This window comes from Bos grunniens, chromosome 19 (genome assembly GCF_055505025.1).
Source record: "Bos grunniens cultivar Pamir isolate PY7600 chromosome 19, Bosgru_T2T1.0, whole genome shotgun sequence".
In the NCBI taxonomy this organism is placed as follows: domain Eukaryota; kingdom Metazoa; phylum Chordata; class Mammalia; order Artiodactyla; family Bovidae; genus Bos; species Bos grunniens.
The window spans coordinates 26,330,574-26,350,908 of NC_141183.1; the positions used below are offsets into that span (position 1 = coordinate 26,330,574).

General features: G+C 55.9%; 1 protein-coding gene across 1 annotated transcript; it reads left to right on the forward strand.

Moving 5' to 3' along the window:
* Window positions 1-1,373: 1,373 nt before the first annotated feature.
* NGFR (nerve growth factor receptor) lies at window positions 1,374-20,331 on the forward strand. The gene is made up of 6 exons (XM_086355466.1): window positions 1,374-1,562; window positions 8,434-8,575; window positions 11,847-12,206; window positions 15,786-16,038; window positions 17,274-17,434; window positions 18,098-20,331. The coding sequence occupies exons 1-6, from the start codon at window positions 1,494-1,496 to the stop codon at window positions 18,397-18,399; spliced, it is 1,287 nt and encodes a 428-aa protein (XP_086211592.1). The 5' UTR covers window positions 1,374-1,493; the 3' UTR covers window positions 18,400-20,331.
* Window positions 20,332-20,335: the final 4 nt, after the last annotated feature.

A 20,335-nucleotide genomic window follows, 5' to 3' on the forward strand; every position in this document is an offset into this window, starting at 1 on the left:
ACTGGGAAATCACCTACCAGTAGTAAGCTTGCCCTCAGCACAAGTGTCTTAATCTCTCCCTTCTTCCTGTAAGGCTATTTTTTCAAAGTTGAAACTGAGGTCCACACCTGGCCAAGTTCAGGGTGAGAAGATGAGCTTTATAGACTTGCCCCCTACAACTCTGTGCTCCAGGGCTGTCTGGGAACCAGGAAAGGGTGGGGACAGGCAAAGTGGGGGTGACCATCAAGGTGGAGGTGGGAGTGCTTCCTGCCAAAAGACTGGTGGCAAACTCCTGGGGTTGCCAGGGCCTATAATTTGAAACTTCCAAGTTTTCTAGAGCATGGTGAGTATGGTCCTGGAGATGTACATGGATGGGTACATGGATGTGAGTCCATTCAACTCTTTTATTCTTTCTGCAGACCTTTATTGAACACCTACTGTGTACTAGGCATTCAGATAAGAAACTATAGTCCCTGCCTCCAGGGAGCTCATCAGCTTATGGAAACACAGTCTAATGAAGGCAAATGGTTGAGGATACATCTATGTGTTCATATCTCTGTGTGTGTGTGCACTGTGTGAGAGACTATACATATGAGGGCTTTCATGGAGATGACTGCAGACGAACACATGTACGTGTGAGTGTGTACGTGAGGACGTGTGTTTGAATGTTATGAGCACACGGAGGATGAATGTGCATGTGTGGAGGTGCACAGGCGTGGGCAGAAGGCGCCGGTCCACAGGACTGCGTGAGGATGGCGGGGGCATAGGAGACTGCATAAGCACATATGTATGTAACCTTGGGAGTGTGTATTCCTTTTTGTCTGTGTGCACACCTGGGATCGCTTCAGACCCGTCTTTTGAGAATTCAAATGATGTCGGGATGGTCTCCTCCTTGAACGTCCCCGCTGTCTGTGGTCCGTGTCAGACCACTTGCCACCTCTCTCACTCCTTTCCCTAGGCCTTTGCAGAGAGAACCCCGCACTGGGAAGGGGCAGAGGAGGGCTTGGATATAGACCGGGAAATGAAAGGAGGGGCGGGCAGTGAGCATTACTGCTGATAACGGCTGGGTAGGGAGCAGGGCACCGGGGAAGAAGCTGAAGCCAGAGGCAGGGAAAGATGCGCAAGAGAGGGAACCCAAGCCCACAGAATCCGGGACGGACGCGTAGCAGCACGGGTCGGGCGCCGGGTACCAGGTCAGGGATAAGCTTTGAGGGCGGGGCGCGGAGAAGAGGCAGCGGGGCGCACGGGCGCGGCTCCCTGCCCGATGTCCCTTTCCGCCTCTCCTCTCCAGGAGACCGTGGGGAGGGCGGGCGCGGTTCCGGGGGTGGGCGGGCTGGGCGGGGAGAGGGCGGGGCCGCCGCACTGGCTTCTCCTAGCCCCTCCCGCCGGCAGCCAGAGGGAGCCGAGCCTCCGCCAGCTCTGAGGGGCTGGCGCTGGAGCGCTGCGCAGCGCAGCCCTATCGGTCCGCGGAGCGGGCTGAACTGAAAGCCGAGCGCTGCCGCGGGAGGCGGCCGATGGGGTCAGGTGCCGCCGGCCGCGCCATGGACGGGCCGCGCCTGCTGCTGCTGCTGCTGCTCCTGGGGGTGAGTGCTAACTGAAGGGGAGCTAGCTCTCTTTCCCGGGACCGAAACCTCGATGAGTCCAGGTTTCCCTGAGGAGAAACAGAAAAGAGCGTTGGGGTCCCAGATGCTGGGGTTGGGGGGTGGATGGCGAGAGAGGAGCTCCGATGCCAGTATCCACGGAGGAGCGTCTCAGGTTCTCACAGTGAAGAGGCGACTCTGAGATTTAAGGTAAAGATTCGGAGAAGAGGGGCGCACGGAAGCAGGTCCTCGTGTGCCATAGGAGGTGTGTGTGGAGGAGCTGGGAGGGGTCTCTCAGGAGAGAGTCGTGGGGCTCTCGGATGCCTGGGTTCTTCGGAAGAGGGCGCTTGAATGCGGGATCTTGAGGCGACTTTCCCTCTGAGCATCTTGATCTCTGGAGAGTCGTGGGACGGAACCCAGGCTAGAGAAGGACGAGGAATGGGACAGGAACTAGAAAAGTGAGGGGCGAGAGTGGCTGGGGTGGGGAACCGGAGACGAGGAGATAAGAATTGTGTGGGAGGAGGATGGAGGGACTGGAGGCAAGGGGACGGGCATCGGACAATGAAGACCAGCCAGACAATGGGGTGGGGGGAGGGGCGTGGGAGGGAGAGGTTCGGGGAGCGGGGCTCTGTTGAAGGGGGAGAAGTGGGTTAGGCAGGGCAGAAGGGACCTGGTGAGGGAGGTGGAGAGAGGGAAGCAAAAGGAAAGAGGACGGAGTAGGGAGAGAAGACCCTGAGTGGTCTGGGCCTCGCCTGTCCGCCGAGAGACAGTGGGACGAGAAGAGAGAGCAGAGACAGACTCTTCCCGCATGTGTCGCGCGCTCTTCCTCGCGGGGTCGGGGAATTGTGGTTTGGGGTCCGAGGCTGGGAAAGGAGTGCCCACCTCGCCAGGGCGAACCCGCCTCCCCGGTTCCCCAGAGACCGGCGGGCTCCCGCTACGCACTTATTCTCGCGGTTAGAAGCAGAGCTGCGGACTGGATGGGACGAAGCAGGCGTCGTCTGACGGGTTCTGGCCGCTGCCACTTCTTGGGGTGCAGAGAGGCGGGACTCGCAAAGCCGGGAAGGTCTAGGCAGTGCGCCGCCGAGGGGGCGCGCCGGCGAGGGCTGCCGGCAGGGGGCGCTGCGGCGCGAAGGCTGCGCGATCGCGGCTACTGGCGCGACCGGGACTGAGCGCTTCACCCGCCACCCGGACCCCCTGTGAAGTCAACCTGCCGCAGCGCCGCCCAGACCGTTCGCTACGTTTCCGCGAACGGCGCGGGTGGGGGTATCGGGGTTCTGCCCGCCCCCCGCCCAGCTTTCGGTGAAAGACTCCCGGCTCGGAACAAGATAGAGGCTCTCAGACATCTCGGCGAAGAAACTGCGGGTCTTACAAAGCGTCGAGGTCGCCCGGTAGATCTGACAGGACATTCAGGACCCGATGTGTGGCCGTGAAGGGAGTGCCCTGGAAGGTTCTGCAATGGAGATGTCCTCACTCTCCCTGCCGTCTTCATCTCTGAGCACTGAGCCCCCAACCCCCCATTTTACAGACAAGGAGACTGAGGCTCTGAGAGTTTTAACCAATTGGTCAAGGAAGGTCCCACAAGCGAGTTGAGCCAGAATCTTAGGGAGACTGCCCCTCACCTGACTGCCAGCTCGGTACCTCCCGTACGTCTTACGGGGCAGCCCGGCGTCCCAGCTCCGGAGAAGAGCTGCACGTCTCGGCGGCAAGCGGGCGGGAATATGGGGGCTGGGATGGGCAGAGACCCATCCCCGAAGCTCAGCACAGCCCCCCGGGGCGGTCAGTACCTGTGGCTGCGTCTGGGGATTTGGGAGTGACTGCGGGCACGTCTGCGCATTCACACCGCGGGTTAGAGAAGCCTCCCCCGGGCGGAGGGCGGGGGTCGAGGCGGGTGGCCAGGTGCGGGGATTGCGGCAGCCAGTAGTGCGGATTCCGGAGGGGCGAGGGCGTGGGCTCGGGTTTTGGGCTGGAGAGTGTCCCCCGAATAGAGAAAAGGCGAGGAAGGAAGGGAGCAGGGGGTGGAGGGCCCGGGGTCTCGGGAAGGTGGACCCGCACAGAATCTGCCGCCCGCACCCCTGCGGCTCTCGCCCCTGCCTCGCCGCAGGGCTGCTGTCTACGGGCTGGCCCTGCGCACCGCAGCGGTCCGAGTTTCTTCCTGGGCCGCGGCGAGAGAGTGCTGAAACCGGAGCGCATCTCGGCGGGTCGACTGACGGGCCGCGCCGGTAATGGAGGCACTTTGTCATTCAGACGTCTGTAACCGGAGCCGCCGGCTGGCTAATGCGCCTAATAGGGACGCAACTAGGACAGCAAACGCGAGGACAGGAGCGGGTGGGGGAGGAGACCCCAGCAGGGAAGGGGTCCCCGCCCTGCTGTACCAGCCGGGTCGCGTTCACGCGCCTAGATTCTTCCCTGGGGTGGGAGGCGCGGAGGTGGGAATAACAAAATTGGTTGAGTGCCTACCGTGTGCCACGCACTGCCCTGGGTAATTTCTCCTGTCCCAGCAGAGCAAATCTAGTTATTCCCATTTTACAGTTGAGAAAGCTGAACCTCTCAGGCCTTCAGAAAGGAAACCAGGTTCCCCCAGTTAGTATGTAGTGGCGCCCTTGTTGGAACCCGGGATTCCTGGCTTGGAGTTTACTCTTTCCTCCTTATGCCAGGCACACTCCCCTGCCCAGCCTTCCAAATCACGGGAGGACACGTGGCCCTGAACCACCACTAGACCTGGAGATTAGACTCTGTCCTATGCCCTTGGCACCGCAGATTTGTAGCTGAGCCCCTTCACTCCCCCCACTCAGAGCCCTGCTCCCTTTCAGAGTCTTCCTGCAGCATCCTCCTCAGTAATTAGATCTTGTTTTCCCCCTCAAACTCCACCCCTGTTTCAAGGGATGGGAGGGGGGCATGTGCCAGTGCCTCCTCAGGGTTTGCATTGGTCTCAAAAGACCCTTCCCATATTTGAAAACTCTCCAACCTCTTCACCCAGCCAATGGCTCCATTCACCTAAGGAACCCTTTGCTGAAGCTATTGTGAATAGTTAGGACTCATCACCGTGAAGCCTTCCTATAGTTTCAAATTCTTTCAGGTATTTTGGTGTGTTTTCTGTTTTGTCCAGTTTTTTAAAATTGATTATTAAAAGTCAGTTCACCTAAGCATATTTGCACCTTAGTTTCTTGAAAGCCTTGACATGGAAAAAAAAGATTTGCAAACATTCTCAAAAATGGAATGAGTAAGTATAATAAATTTTAATTTCAAGCAAATGTGTCTATCATTTTGGTAAATTGCTCATTTTGGAACAATTAGCCTGAGTCCTAGTGACACCCACCCCACTTCCCAGGATTGCTGGCCTTGGACCGATAGATGGTGTAGTTGGGTTAGTGCTTCCTGGCCACTTAGCAGGATGACCTCTGAGGGCCTCAGTTTCCACGTCTGTCCCTCAAACCTTCCTCATCAGCTTCTGGAACAACTGTTTGAGGTGATATTTCCTCTCCCTCATGGCACTGTGACTCCTGCCACAAATCAGGGATCCTGTTTCATTGGAAACTCTTAGTTTAGTGCTCAGTAAATATTTGAGTTAGTTAACTTTAAACAGAGCTGTTCTCCAGCCTCCTTTGGCCTGCATACCCTCTTCAGACTCCTCTTGGTGGGTAAATCTCTCTCCATTTTTATCCTGCCCCCTACTCTGAGATGGTTTCCCCTGTTTGGGGATGGCTGAATTCTCCTCTCCCACTACCTACCCCTTAGGCTCAGCAGCTCACTCTCTATAAGACAAAACATTTCTTTGGTAACCAACATTTATTGAACTCCTATTATGCACCAGGCAGAGTTACATACCTTATTTCATTTAATTTTCAAAGCAAACTTGGGCAGTAGATATCACCAATCCAGCATTTTAGGGGGGGGGCGGAAATTGAGGCTTAGAGAGATTGAGAATTGATACCCAGAGTCGGACAGGACTGAAGCAACTTAGCAGCAGCAGCATACTATTAAGTAGCAGAAATGGAATGTTTTGAAATAGAAAACAAAACAAGTTTAGGAAACACATGGTTACTAATTATGTGGCCTGGATTCCAAACGGAAGACTCTGGAGAAGACAGAGGACCACAGGCTGCCACAGGGAGAGGAGGCTTCCAGAAGAGGGGCTTGCATGAGGCTGCCCCTCTGCCCATGACTGCCACAGACAGACCCCCTCAGCTATCTGGAGCCCAGTTCTCTCTACCAGCCTCAACTAACTGGAACACAGCCAAAAGCCACAAAGGACCTTGGAAAAGAGAAAAGAGAGGTCCCAAAGTGAATAAACACCATACTCATTTATTTACTGCCTCCAGCAACCCTGAGAGGCAGAAACTGTCATGGTTACCTAATGACAAAGAAACTAAGGCACAGAGAAATTCCAAATCTGTCACAGGTCAGCCAGCTTGTAAGCCGTGAGCCAGTACTCAGAGCAGTGAAGGCAGCAGAGGAGGAAGGTAGACTTTTTACTCTGAGTATTGCCCTCTGCTAGATCAGATCCTGCTTACACTCGATTTATATACCTTCTTCCTAGGGCTAGTTATATATTTTCTAAAGATTGAATTTGTTGTTGTTCAGTCACTAAGTTGTGTCAAGCTCTTTTGCTATCCCATGGACTGTAGCCATCTTCCCTGAAGCCGGCCAGGCTCCTCTGTCCATAGGATTTCCCAGGCAAGAATACTGGAGTGGGTTAACATTTCCTTCTCCAGGAGATCTTCCTGACCCAAGAATCGAACCTACGTCTCCTGCAGTGGCAAGGGGATTCTTTACCACTGAGCCACCAGAAATTAGAACGGGGGAGGGGCTGCTTAGGTCCCACTAGTAGCAGCGAGAATTGACAACTGATATCCTGACAGGAAGGGAGCAGGCAGAACTGAAGAAACGCTGACAGGGGAACTCAAAGAGACAAAAGTGTGTTACTCTGGGATAAAAAGCACAGGGCTTCACTGCATTGCATCCTGGAATACTTGTTGATGTAAATATTGAGTCCCTGAGTCATGGGGAAACCGTGAAGGCATGTTCTAGAGAAGGAGGAAGGTGCAGCCTCCATGGTTAAAGTGAGAAACATTAGGTGAGAACAGCAAAGCCATGATTTCCCGGAAACTCAGCTACCCAGAAATCAGTCCCTGAAGTGCTAGTTAATTGAGGCTGTATAATATTATGTTCTTAAATATTCCCTAAGTATACATGTTGGGTCCCTAATATGTGCCAGGTACCATCACAGGCACTGAGGCAACCAGAGTCCTTGGCCTCAGGGAGCTGACAGTCCAGTGGGGGACTCTGTAGAGTGTCAGAGCAGACAGGAGTGAACAGGGAGGACATGTGACAGGGCAGCTCTGCCTGATGAAGCAGAGACTGGGGCCACAGAACCAGTTCCCTGATGAAGTGCCATTAAGCAGAACACTGAAGGATGAAAAGAAATCCATACAGACCCTTCTGGAATCTTGCTCACCTCCTGGGGGAAAGCCTGCATCTGGGACTACCCTCTCCCCAGGCCAAGGCTTCTGGTCTGCAGATGTTCCCAGCACTGTGTTCCTGCCACCTGGGAATGGACGGTGGCAACACCCAAGGTTCCCCTCCTGTGCTGCCTGTATCCTCCCCACCAGTCTCTGGAGGACTGCAGGCTGCCTCCTAGACTGATCCAACCTATCTATCCCCCTGCCTCCCCTGAACCCTAGTGAGACCTCAGGACAATTGGAAGGACTGAAGGGAAAGGAGTATTGGGAGCCATTCTGGCCAATGTGGAAGCAAGGAATGCCCAAATGATCCTTACGGCTCCTCTCTAGTCCCATGACCCAAGAGTCCATACTTCCTCTGAGCATCAAATGGGAACTGCGTGGTCTGGAGCCAGGGAAACAGGCTGTGGAGTTTTATTAGACGTTAAGCTTTTTTTCAAGGAACAGAAATATAAAGCAATCTGCCAGCAGCCCCTCCCTCTAGGGAATCTGGTGCTAAATCATTCCATCCATGAGCAAAGATGCCTCGGCAGCAAGAATCTGACTCCCTTTTCCGCTGTTTCCAGTGTTGTTCCCACTGACTGTATGGGGGCAGGGAGAAAAGGGCTGGTGGCTGGAAATCAAACCCTGGGGGAGCAGGGCTGCTGGGTGGTAAGAGCAGCCACTTTCTCATCATTGGTAACAGGCGTCCTTTTCCCCCGTCTTTGCACCAGAGTCCTGATGATTGGCTGTGGGCCCTGAGCTGTCTCCATCTCTTATCTTTCCAGAGAGATGAAAACTCAGAGGGAAATGAGCAGATCAGAATTCCCAGAGCAGAGTCAGGATTTGAACCCAAGGTCCCATCCCTCTGCCTTCTGGTCTTGGGTACAGACACCTCCCATTTGATACTTAATATATGGAACGGTAGGATTAAGGACCGAGAGTAGAGCTCTGCTAGCCTTTCTTAGAAAAAGATTCCCCTCAGGGTAGACGCATCCCTGCAGGTGTGCAGCTTAGCAAGTGTCATTTGGGCTAGATTTCAGCTTCAAGTTGCCCCCTTGGCTGGGAGCCCTGAGCAAGCTGCAACTCGCCTGCTGGTTCCTGACCGCCGCCCAAAGGCCCTCTGCTGGTCCTCAGGTTACCCTCCCCACATGGTGTGTCCTTGGGATTCCAGGAGTTACTGTAACCCCAAGGTGAACTTTGCAGAAGGTCAGCATCTGAGGCTCTTGATCTCACAACCCAGCAGCCTGCAGGGGTGTGCTGTCCCCCTGCCTTTCTTCCCTGTCAGCTTTCAAGTGCCATATGCCTCCCTGGTGAGCTCATCCCAGACCAGGTGGTTCCAATAGAAGGCTTCAGAAAGGGGTGTTTGCTCCCTCGAAATACATCCTGTCTCCTTGCTCTTGCCAGTCTGACCTTCTTCATCTTCCCCCATCCAGGTGTCCCTTGGAGGTGCCAAGGAAGCATGCCTCACGGGCCTGTACACCCACAGCGGAGAGTGCTGCAAAGCCTGCAACCTGGGCGAGGGTGTGGCCCAGCCTTGTGGAGCCAACCAGACCGTGTGTGAACCCTGCCTGGACAGTAAGTAGAAAGTGTCCGGTGGGGGAAGGAGAGCAGAATGGAAGGGAGGGCAAGGGGACTGGCGGGCATGCCCAGTAGAGGCCTTACAGGCGCTCTGGGTCCTGGCAGGAACTCCTGCCCACCACTGCATGGGTGCCAGAAGTGAGTCTGACCCAGCATAGGAGACAGAGAGGGGCAGCTCAGAATGGATGAGGGAAGTATGCAGAGGCAGAAGGGGGGCATGATGGGGGATGCCCAGGGGGTGCCCGTTCCCAGCCCCCAAGTAGAGAGGCCTAGTAGAAGAGTGTGGCTAGGTGGGAGGAGTAGCTGATGCTAAGATCAGCTAAAAATATCATCTGCGCTGCAAAATCAATGGCTGCCACTTACCCTTGGCGCATTTGGGGGGAGGGGAAGAGGATCAAATCCTAGCTACCCTGGAGACTGACCTTGGGGGATCCTGGGAGGGTGTGGCTACCACCCCCCATCAGCCCCCAGCACCTCCCACTACCCAACCCCCCGCCCCGCATCCCCGCCACTGCTCCCCAGGGCAACTGTACTTCAGTTCTGACAGAGGAAACAGAGTTTTCCCCAGGCAACAGGGATGGGGGTTGGAGCATTACAAGGATGTCCTTACTGGGGAGCGATGTTGGGTGCAACAGCGGGGAGGGGCACTGTGGCCATTCCTACCTGGGATTTCCTTGAGGAGGGGAGAGAACCCCATCTTCCAGAGGTGCTGGATGAGGTGGTGGGTCTGTGATCTGAAATTCTGTGCCCTTGTCTCATCTCTGATGGATGCCCTCCCACCAGTTGCTTTCAGGCCATGAACCCTTTTCCTGACTCTGTCTGGAAATCTTTCCTGAGGACAGTTAGGTCCTGCCTTCTACCTGGCACTCAGTGCCCACCTGGGGGCCAGTGGGAACTCTACTCAGATTGTTCTTTAATCATGTTGGGAACCAGGGTGTAGGAACTGGGAACTCTGAATCCGCCGGTCTTACCTTGAATGTCTTGCCACCGCCGCCACCACCACCTCCAGGCACCACACTGCACACAGCGTATCTCTCCTTCAGGCAACCCCAACTCCTTGGTATCCCAAACACAGCTTTCCTATTTCTGTGCTTGTGGATCCTGTAACTCCATCCCCCAGCAGAGGGATGCCAGGTAGGGAAGGCTAGACATCCCTTTGCTACCTTGCCATCTGGGTACCTCCCCTGGCCCTGGCCTAACAGGGTTTCCATCCCAGGGCAGGACTAGCCAATCACAGCTGCCCTGGAATCTCCCATGTTTTCCTCTCATTTCCTAGACTCTTACCCAGGACCTCTTCTCTTTGGACAGCAAGTCTCCCAAGATGGGACCCTAATCCTTCTGTCAAAGCAAGGGCTGGGATACAGGAGGCTGAGAGAGGGCATCTCCAGGGAAGGGGAGAGGAGACAGGAGCAGAGAGGCAGCTCAGAAATCCCGCTTGCTCCCTCCACTCCCCTCCCTTCCTCTTTTCTCACATTTCCCCCCCTCCCCCAGCTGTGTTAACAGGCTGCCTTTAAAAGTCTACTTTATGGGATGGAGACCCCAGCGGACTTTCCCTCTATCCTCAAAACGTTTCCACAAGGAAACCCATTAAGCTCCTGCCTTCATTCTCTGCCAAAAAAGACCACATTTTTCCCACCCCCTAAAACTCTCTCCTAGGAGTTCGCTGCTAATTTTCTATATTTTCCCATGAGCAGGGCCCTCTCCTTTCCCTCCCATGTGACTAGACCCACCCCACTGCCACATGCCAACGAGATAGGAGCTTCTTGTATAAATCGGACATCTTGCCTTTGCTAGGAAGTCCTTTCTGTTTGACTGTATCCCTGCTACTGAATTTATCATTGCCCACCCCAGGGGCCCAACTGTTACAGGATCCCTGCTGTGTGTCAAGTGCTTAATGGTAGAATTTCACTTACTCCTCACCACAACCCTGTGAACAGAGACATTATTCCCAGTTTTACAGAGAAAGAAAAAAGCTCAGAGAGGTTAAGTAAGACACCCAGAGTCACACAGCTAATAAAGTGATGGAAGCAGGTCTTGAATCCAGACCTGCTTGATGCCTAAGAAGAGAAGCACAGGAGTTGCTCTGCCAGAAGTGAGTTGAAACTGAAGGCTCCCTCCAGGCCCATCTCTATCTTTTCTTCTCTCCAAACCCCCACCCTACTCCCAACTGCTGCCCCTTTGACTTCTCTCTGCTTTTTCCCTTCTTTGCTTCTCCAGCCCTAATCCCAACCTCCAAGATAATGACCCTGTGCTCCATCTTGTGTCTGGATGCCGTTAGAGAAGGTTAAGATAGGAACCCCACAGCAAGCCCCAGTTTCCCTCCATTGGGATCCTAATCTGCTACCTCTGCTTCCACATTCTGAGCTACCCTCTTTCCCCAGTTCTCAGGTCCTAACTGTGTGCTCTTCCTGCCCTTGGAGCAAGGATACATTCTCTTGGATTCAGTTTGGCATGGAGTTCCCCACTCTGGGCTAGAAGGGGTAAAGAAGATCTGGCTCTGTGCCTACCCACTCTTTACACGAGGCAGAGAGGACCCTGGCATCCGTTCCCTTACTCCAGCGCATGAGTCAAGAGTGAGCTTAGAGATTTTTCCTTCATGCCCTTTGACTCATGCTCCAGAATAAGGGGAGGGATGCCAGGGTCCTCTCTGCCTCGTGCAAAGAGGGACCACACACACAAGTCCTCTTTCCCTTCTAGCTTCAACCCCTCCCGCTGTGCCTTTCTTAGCAGGAGTCTCATCCCCGCCCTCTAGAGCCAAGCCCTTCAGCAGCGTGGGGTAGCGCCATGGGTGGGAGATTTTGTCATCTAACCCTAGTTACTCCCATTCAGGCCACACCTGAGCCTCTGCCTGTGCGGATAGAAATGGAAGGGCAGCTGAGGCTCTCTGGGAAGGCTGGCCATGCCTGGGCTGGGTTCACAGCTCAGCTCTGGCCTGGGGGAAGGGCTGGGTGGGAACCACGCTCAGATTATTCCTTAATCATGCTGGGAACTCTCGGAGAGAATCTGCCAAGAAATTTACCGGCACCAGCTGTGTTACCCCTTGAGACTTCAGGGCCAGAGTTTCCGGGGCCGGAACATGGGGCTCCTGGCTCCCTTTCTCTTTCCAAGCTTTCCCACACCCGGAATCGGGGACGGGCGGGAGAAGGGGGTGTTAATGAGGGGGCGAGGTGGGCCGAGGGGCTCCAGCGTCCCAAGTGCCCCGAAGGCAGGCGACTAAATTCGGGGTGCGGCTCCCCCACCCCCATCCCGCACATCCCTCTGTCCTCAGGCGTGACCTTCTCGGACGTGGTGAGCGCCACGGAGCCGTGTAAGCCGTGCACGGAGTGCGTGGGACTGCAGAGCATGTCGGCGCCCTGCGTGGAGGCCGACGACGCCGTGTGCCGCTGCGCCTACGGCTATTACCAGGACGAGACGACCGGCCGCTGCGAGGCGTGCCGCGTGTGCGAGGCGGGCTCGGGGCTCGTGTTCTCGTGCCAGGACAAGCAGAACACCGTCTGCGAGGAGTGCCCCGACGGCACGTACTCCGACGAGGCCAACCACGTGGACCCCTGCCTGCCCTGCACGGTGTGCGAGGACACGGAGCGCCAGCTGCGCGAGTGCACGCGCTGGGCCGACGCCGAATGCGAGGGTGAGAGCCCGGGGCTGCGCGGTGCGGAAGGCGCCCACCCCGGCCGGCAGGGTCTACAAGGGTCCGCCCATGGCCTGCAGGGGCAGCCCCCATGGCCTCGAGCCAGCAGACACCCTCCTGATCTTTCCCACCAAAGGAGCCCATCCACTGTTAGCCTCTCTGGGCTAAGTGTTTGGAAAGCATCCTCCCAGGCCGCACTCGGTTCCCACGCTTTGGTAATCTGTGGCTGCCGGCTTGGGACTGGGTGGGTGGCAGAGAGGTGGCCTCTGTGGCCAGAGCACAGATAGTGCATGTTTGAGCCTGAGGTAGACTCTCTGAACTGGAGAAGGGGTCTAGGACCCTCCAGAACTGGGACCCTTTGGCTCTGAGACCCACTGTGGCTCTGGGACTTAGGATGGAGTCCGCCACACTCTCACTTACTGAGTGATGTCAAGAAGGTCACTTTGGTTTCTGGACCTCAGTTTCCTACTGGTCACAGGGTTTCCAGGTTAGGGACAGGGGCTGGTTCACGTCACCTTGTTGGGGAGGGGTCAGAAGTCACTGTTACAGTTTAGCCAAGGATGAAGTGAGACCCGGGGAACACTGAGGAGATCGTGGGAACAGGGGCGCTTTGGGATAGAGAAGGAAAGGAAAGCAGCAGGCTTGGGGTTTGGGAGCCTGAGGATGAGGCAGGTGCATGTGGAGGGCCCTCAGCTCCCCGGGGGGATGGGAGCTGGGTATGCCCGCCTTAGTCGGATGGGCAGTTCCTGGCATGGGAGGAGGAAGCCCTGTGGTAGCCAGGGCGGAACTGTTTTGGTCCCCTGGTTGGTGACATCCATCTTGGGAGAGGGGTTGACTGCCTTTACTTTCTATCGCTCTAGGACTGGGCACCTGTGTAGCTATTTCCCTTTGGGACCTAACCCTCAGGGGGCTCTCCCATTTTGAGCAGGCAACAAGTGCCTCCTTCTGGGAGCCCTGAGTTGGACAGGAGAGAGCTGGCCTTTGCCCCAGTCTGCCAGCACTTAGTTCCCAGGAGATCCCCCTTTGTGGTGGGGGCAGCACAGCCTCTGCCTTCAGTCTGCCTGCAGTCGGATGGGGGAGGCAGATCCCCTGCTGTGGAGAGCCTCTGCTCTGACACACCCGTGCCGGCCTTCCAAATCCTGTGATCCTCTGGTGCCGGGACCTCAGGGTGGAGAGGGCTGTTAAGCTGGGCTGAGGCCAAGCATGTGTGTGAAGCTTCCTGCACTGGGATGTGGGGTTGGGGTGGAGCAGTGGGATGTGGTGGTTCCGGGGGCAATTGCCCTGGCCCAGGAGACAGGCAAGTAGCATCAGGCGCAGGGCAGAGCAGGGGGAGTTTCAGCAGCCTGCAACGGGCAGCGGGTGGCACGCTTCTGTGGGCAAGTTGGGACCAGCTGGTGGGGGGTGGGAGTTAGGGGTGCAGTTAGAGCAAAGAAAGGTTGCCAGCTGGGAGAGGGGTGGGCTCTGCCTTTACGGGCATTCACAGATTCCTTCCAGATACTGCTCTGCTTTTCCAGCCACCCTGAAGGGGTGTGTTTGTCCCTGCCCCTCTTCTCCTTCTCCCTCGGAAGGGTTACATGTCAGCTCCAGGGCAGGGGGGAGCATTTCAGGAAATGGAATTTGACTTGTGGTAGTTTGGCTGTCCCCCTCCCCTCCAGTGCAGGGTATATTCCTTGCATATACATTTCAGGTGTCCACATGGTGACTCACCCACCTTGGGGGCAGAACCTGACCCTCTAGCCCTCAACTAAAGAAATTTGGGTTTAGGAGGAGTAACCCAGTCCTTCTTTCCACCCCCCCAAGTCTGAGAGCTCCTATGCCGGAAACGGCTGTCAGGACCTGCCAGGGGCTTAGTGGATTGGAATGCCAGAGGACGTGGTCACATCTGGATCTCATCCTCGCCCTCTGTTAGGGGGGCATTCGGGAGACTAGGGGAAAGCGCCCTGGAAGCGCTGTCTTCAGCCTGGTCTGGCTCCCACCCTCCCTCAGCTCTTCCCCTCTGCTCCTAAATCTCTGTGATGCCTGATTCACTGACCTTCCACCTAACCGTGCCTTCAGCCTCTGGGTTCGGGTCACTTGAGCAGAGCTGTACCCTCAGCCTCGGGGGTCAGGTTGCCCCTCCAGCTGGCCCAGTCCCCTAGCCAGGCAAGAGAAGACCCTCCCCAAACCAGTGCCGTGTCAGAAGGTAGGGCTGTGTCTCCTCCACTCCCTGCCCCACCTCTTCCACCCTATCCTTCCCAGGACTGAGATGAGGGAGAGGAGGGATAGGGCAGCAGATGGCAGCCCCCTCGCCAGTGCCAGCCAGATGGATTCCAGAGTCACATCTGGGGACCTTATTCTTCAGAAGGTGCTGAAAGTGGGGGCCTTTGAAGCATCTTTGCCTTGAGCCAAGGAGGTCTAGGAAACCAGTGGGCAGCTTCAATTCCAATTTGGGTGGGCAAACTTGAGGGCTGAGTGGGGCAGATCTGGGGAGCAAAGTCCCTGCCCTTCACCCCAGTGGCTTGTCCTGTCTGCTTTCCCTCCCTGCCTCAGGCGTGGGAAGCGAGGATAGATGGGGTAGGCAACTTTGCCCAGACAGGTACCCCCAGGTCATCCAGAGCCCACAACCCCAGGTACTGCCTTCAGCTGGGTGAAAGAATGGAAAATACCACCCACTGCTGCCAGGGAGTGCTCAGTCCCCTACCAGGGGGGCTGGCAATGCCCAGCTGATATGAAAGAACCTCAGTAGGTGGCAGAGCAGTCTCCTTCCTCTGAGACAGGGCAGTGCCTGGTCTGTGGGCTTGCTCTCCACCAGCAGTCCTCATCCTTTCCCACTTGGGTTTGGGCTATCTGACACTGTCTTCTCTAGATGGCAAGATCAGATGGTATGGGGGCTACACAGGGCAGGAAATAGAGGCTAGCCACTATCCATGGACTGGCTGGAGGGAAGCAAGCCAGCTGTGCACCTCCCCACCCTGCCTGAGCCTAGAGCTAGGACACGAGAGCCTGGAAAAAAGGCTGGATGTCAGCTCTCAGAGGACAGTGCATCGGACAGTACCTCTCTGCCACACCTGATTACTCTTACCCTTCTTTAGGACAGGGATGACTGGGACCACTAGGACAAGCTGGGGCCAGAGAAATTACATTCGCTATCCTGCCTCCAGCTGGAGGCATCCTAGTGCTTATTTACTTCTTTGTGTGTTTATCTCCAGGCAAGGCTTCTGGGTACCCAGAGTAGGCAGAGTTGAATTATAGGGTCACAGCTTTCCCCGAGATGGAAAGGAGCTTGAAGACTATCTTTTAATATCCCCATTCTATAGATATGGAAATTGAGGTCCTGAGAATTGAAGGAACTGGTCCAGAGTCACACAGGAAGTCAGTGACAGAGCTGAAGGGGGCCGAGGGCTGTTGATTCTTAGATCCTTGGTCTTCTCCACCATCGTGATGTCATATAGCCAATCCCAGCCCACACCTGTACGTGTAGCCGCCGGGCATACAAGCACCTGGGGCAAGGCCGGGTCTGGGGTAAAGCTCTGGGGGTCAGGATCTAGGGGAGGGACTCGGGGGAAAGTGGGTCCTCACTCCTGTAGCCTTTTCTTCCAGAGATCCCTGGACGTTGGATTACACGGGCCACGCCCCCTGAGGGCTCCGACAGCACAGACCCCAGCACCCAGGAGCCCGAGGTACCTCCAGAGCAAGATCTGGTAACCAGCACTGTGTCAGATGTGGTGACCACGGTGATGGGCAGCTCCCAGCCTGTGGTGACCCGAGGTACCGCCGACAACCTCATCCCTGTCTATTGCTCCATCCTGGCTGCTGTGGTTGTGGGCCTTGTGGCCTACATCGCCTTCAAGAGGTGAGAGGGGGAACCTGAGACAGGGAGCCAGATCTTTGGCCTCAGGGAGAGCTTTGCTGCGACCATGACCTGAAAATGCACACACTCTTTTAACTCAGCCCCAAACCAAGCTCATCCTCACTTGCCATCAACTTCACGCTGAAGTCTTTACTTCAAGGTGTGGCAGGCCTGTCCTGCCCTGGCGTCAGCACCTCCCCACCCGCACTGTCCTCCCCTGCCTGACTCCTCAGCCTCCAGCTGCACACAGAGCTGCTTTTACCAGCTGCTTGCATCCTCATTCCCTGGACCCCATTTATTCACACAGTTACCTGTGTGTGTGTGTGTATCTTTCTTTCCCATGTCGCACATGGATATTATGGCACTCATGTCCAGAAATCCAGGATGTGGAGAAGAACTCGAAAGCATTTTAGATGTTTAAATGCATTTTCCATTCTTTAGAAAAAATCATCAAAGAAATAACATGGTTGTTTGGGATAATGCAGAGACGACCAATGTCTTGTAAAGCAAAAAGTCGTAAAACCTCCTTTTATCTCTCCAAATCCTACCTACCCCTCTCCTCTTTGGACTCTGTTTGGAATGGATCCCTTCCAGCCATTTTCTATGCATTTATAAACACATGTGTATAAAACCTTTTATAGTTATATGTACATGCAGGTTGGCTTTCTTTTTTTTTAATATCAATGTGATCACACTCTACATATTCTGCAACTTACTTTTTCACTAATCTCCCTTGGGAGAGCTTTCCTCAGAACATATAGAATTATCTGATTAGTTATAACTGCTCATTCAATAATATGGGTGGAGTATAATTTATTTAACCAATCTCCTATAGATGGACATTTGGTTTGCTTTTAGTTTTTCCTTATTGCTTATAATAGCAGGGGAAATCCTCACACGTACGCCTGCACACATGTGGGAGTACTTTAGAAGGAAAGATTGGGAAAAGTGAAATTCTGGGAAGTCATTTATTTGTGCACCATTCGTCCCATGGGCATTTACTGAACACCGGCTACATACACCAAGCCCTGGGTGCCGCTGTGCCCTCACGGTGCTTCCAGTGTGGGCCGGGGAAAGGAATGTAGAGGGCAGGTATGAGAGAGCCTCCCGTGCTGGGCGGGGGTTAGGGACCAGCCCCCACCAGGCCTCTGGTGCCCATGCGCCAGAGCACAGACACTTTAGCCACATGGCCGTGTGGCTCCTCAGGCTCTGAGACTGGGCCTATGCTCCGGCTCCAGGTGGAACAGCTGCAAGCAGAACAAGCAAGGAGCCAACAGCCGACCTGTGAACCAGACACCCCCACCAGAGGGGGAAAAGCTACACAGCGATAGCGGCATCTCTGTGGACAGCCAGAGCCTGCATGACCAGCAGCCCCACACGCAGACTGCCGCAGGCCAGGGTGAGTAGCAGGGCCGGGCGGGGGGGTACTGAGGCAGGGAGAACAGGAGTAATGAAGATTAGACTGTAGGAGGGACTGCAGAGGGGCTGGCTGCAGGCCTCTGGGTGGAAGAGGTGGGGTGAGAGAGTGGGTAGCAGAGGCCCTTGCCAGTGGAATGACTTGGGAAACAGAAGCTTTGACAAACTGGAGCATCTAGACTCATCAAGCTAATTGTCCCCCAGAGCTAATTACTCCGCAGAGTGGCTGCAATTAGCCTCCTGCCCAGGACTTCTGGGGAACAAGTAGTTAATTATGTCCCCTAATTGGTGGCCCATAGCCCAGCTCCAGACACTTGCTGCAGTTGAGTCTAGGACCAGAAGTCCTGTCTCCTCTGCCTTGATTAATTGCTGGGGGGCGGGGGCAGGGAAGTTAGGGGCTGGGGATGGCTCTGGAGCTAAGAATGAGGAGAAGACATGAGTCAGCATCCCCCAGGTGCCTCCACTGCCCTGCCCACATCCAGGACTGCATCTTGGGCATTCCTCTGCTTTTAGGCTCTTGGGTCCTCCCCAGACTGAGAGGAGAAGTGTCTCAGCCCTTCTTGGGTCTTATTCCAGGCCCCCACACCCACTGTGGGAGAAAGGGGGTCTAGTGGGTAGTGCTTGACTCCCCCTGGGTTCTTGGCAGCCCTCAAGGGTGATGGAGGCCTCTACAGCAGCCTGCCGCTGGCCAAGCGGGAGGAGGTGGAGAAGCTGCTCAACGGCTCTGCGGGGGACACCTGGCGGCATCTGGCAGGCGAGTTGGGTTACCAGCCTGAGCATATAGACTCCTTCACCCACGAGGCCTGCCCAGCCCGCGCCCTGCTGGCCAGCTGGGCTGCCCAGGACAGCGCCACGCTCGACACCCTCCTTGCGGCCCTGCGCCGCATCCAGCGCGCCGACATCGTGGAGAGCCTGTGCAGCGAGTCCACGGCCACGTCCCCCGTGTGAGCCGGCCCAGGAGCCCCTGCCCTGCCCCCACATTCGGACAACTGACGCTCCAGCCAACCCCTCGGGTCAGAGCTGCCCGCCTCTGGGCAGGGCCTCAGAGCCGGGCCCCCAAACCACAGCCCCGTCGCTGCTCCCATGTGGCCCCACCGCCTCCAATCATTGCTTCTCCCTCTCGTGCCGCAGGTGCCCCTGCAGCCTCTCCCACCCTCTCTGCCCCCTCGCCATCTCAGGCCTCCTGCTCGCTTCTCGCCCTGTTTCTCGGGGTGCCAGCCCCTCCCACCTTAGCAGGTTGTCATATCTGGGAGGCTGACACCAGGGATGGTGGTGGGGGCATGACAAGGCTCCAGAGACTCAGAGGGAGAGACTGAGGAAGCAGAACCATGGACACTACACTGTGAACTCGGGGAACGAGGGAGCACCTGTATGGCCTAAACCTCTCTCAGCCCCCTTGCCTCCTCCCCTGTGGCCTAAGACGAAGAGCCTCAGAGGTTTATCAGAGCTGGTAAGGGGGTTGAAATCTAGTCTATCCCCCTCCTTGTATAGGACCGTGAGGCCCAGAGAGAGATTCATTTGCCCAAAGCTTCCAGCAATGGAGAAGCCAAAGATGAGCTATCCCCTCACCCTGAATGAGGAGCGCAGACCTCAGGCTTGCTGGAGGGGACCAGACGACCCTCTGGCAAGTGTCTCACAGCCAAACCCAATCTGCTCTTCAGCATCTCCAGATCTATCCAGCCCCTGTGAAGGGCAGGTACTTCACCCAAGGCCTGACCCCCTGGTCTGTCCTGACCCCAGTCAGGGTTGGGGTTTGTGGCGAGGGGTGTGGCTTCCCTCTGCCTGTCCCCTCAGGTATGTCAGTGTGACATCTGTGGTGTGGCAGTCTGTAAGTATTTGCCATCCCAGCATAGACTTGGAGCTAACACAGGCAGCATCTTCCCCTGGAGTCAGCCTTGGGGGTCGGGGACTAAGGACCGCCCCCCCTGACCTGCAGCATGCAGATTCAGAGAGACACACACAGGATGAGAAATCTTGCTTCTCTCCAAGAGTTCTTTCTCTTGGGCCAAGGCCGGATCCTGCTGGGGCAGCTGCCAGAGAAGCATCGAAGGGAATTGAACTCTGCTCGCCGTCTTCCCTCACCCCCGGGTTTGGCAGGCCAAGGACGACTGAGGCTTGAGCTGGCGCCTGCCTTCCAAGGGCCTGCACGTGGAGGAATGCTCCCCCCTCCACCCTTTCCCTGCAAGCACGGGTTTGGCTGGGCTCTGGAGGCTGCAGTGAAAAAAAGTGGACCAGTGTGGGAACGCAGCAGGAAGAAACGGAGTTAGAGTGTGGCCCATCGAGGGTCTCTTCCGAGTTTAGACGACCCTTCAAAGGACTGTTTCTTTCCTAGCTTGGTACCAGAAAGGGGCCATGAGGTCCCTCCTGGCCTGTTTTGCTTGGTGTTGGAATGAGTGTGGCCCCCCTCTATTTAGCATGAACGAGCCCCAAGCAGGGTGCGCACTGCCAGCCACCCCCTCCCCAGCCCAGGGGTCTCTCACCCCTGTATAAGGGACTGGGGACATTGTACATAGACCACACTTCTTTGACCTGAATCAGTAACAGGAGGAGGAAACTCACCTGCTGACCCCTCACCTGTGAATCTGGGGAGTGGGACAGAGTCTGAGGTATTTATTTTCCTCCCCAGCAGCGGGGGAGGGGGTTGGAGGTTGCAAGTATGTTTTAGCATGTGTTTGGTTCTGGGGCCTCTCCTGCCTCCCTTTGGGCTGAGATGGAGCCTTTTTGCCCAGTCCCTCCCGCAGCTGGGAGCTGTGAGCTCCACATTCCTTGTCACCCTCCCTGTCGCCTGCCCCTTGCATCCTGTGTAATCATTTCTTGGGTCCTCCTGAAACCTACACATAAAACATAAATGATGAACATTAAATAGCAAAGAAAGAAAAATTGT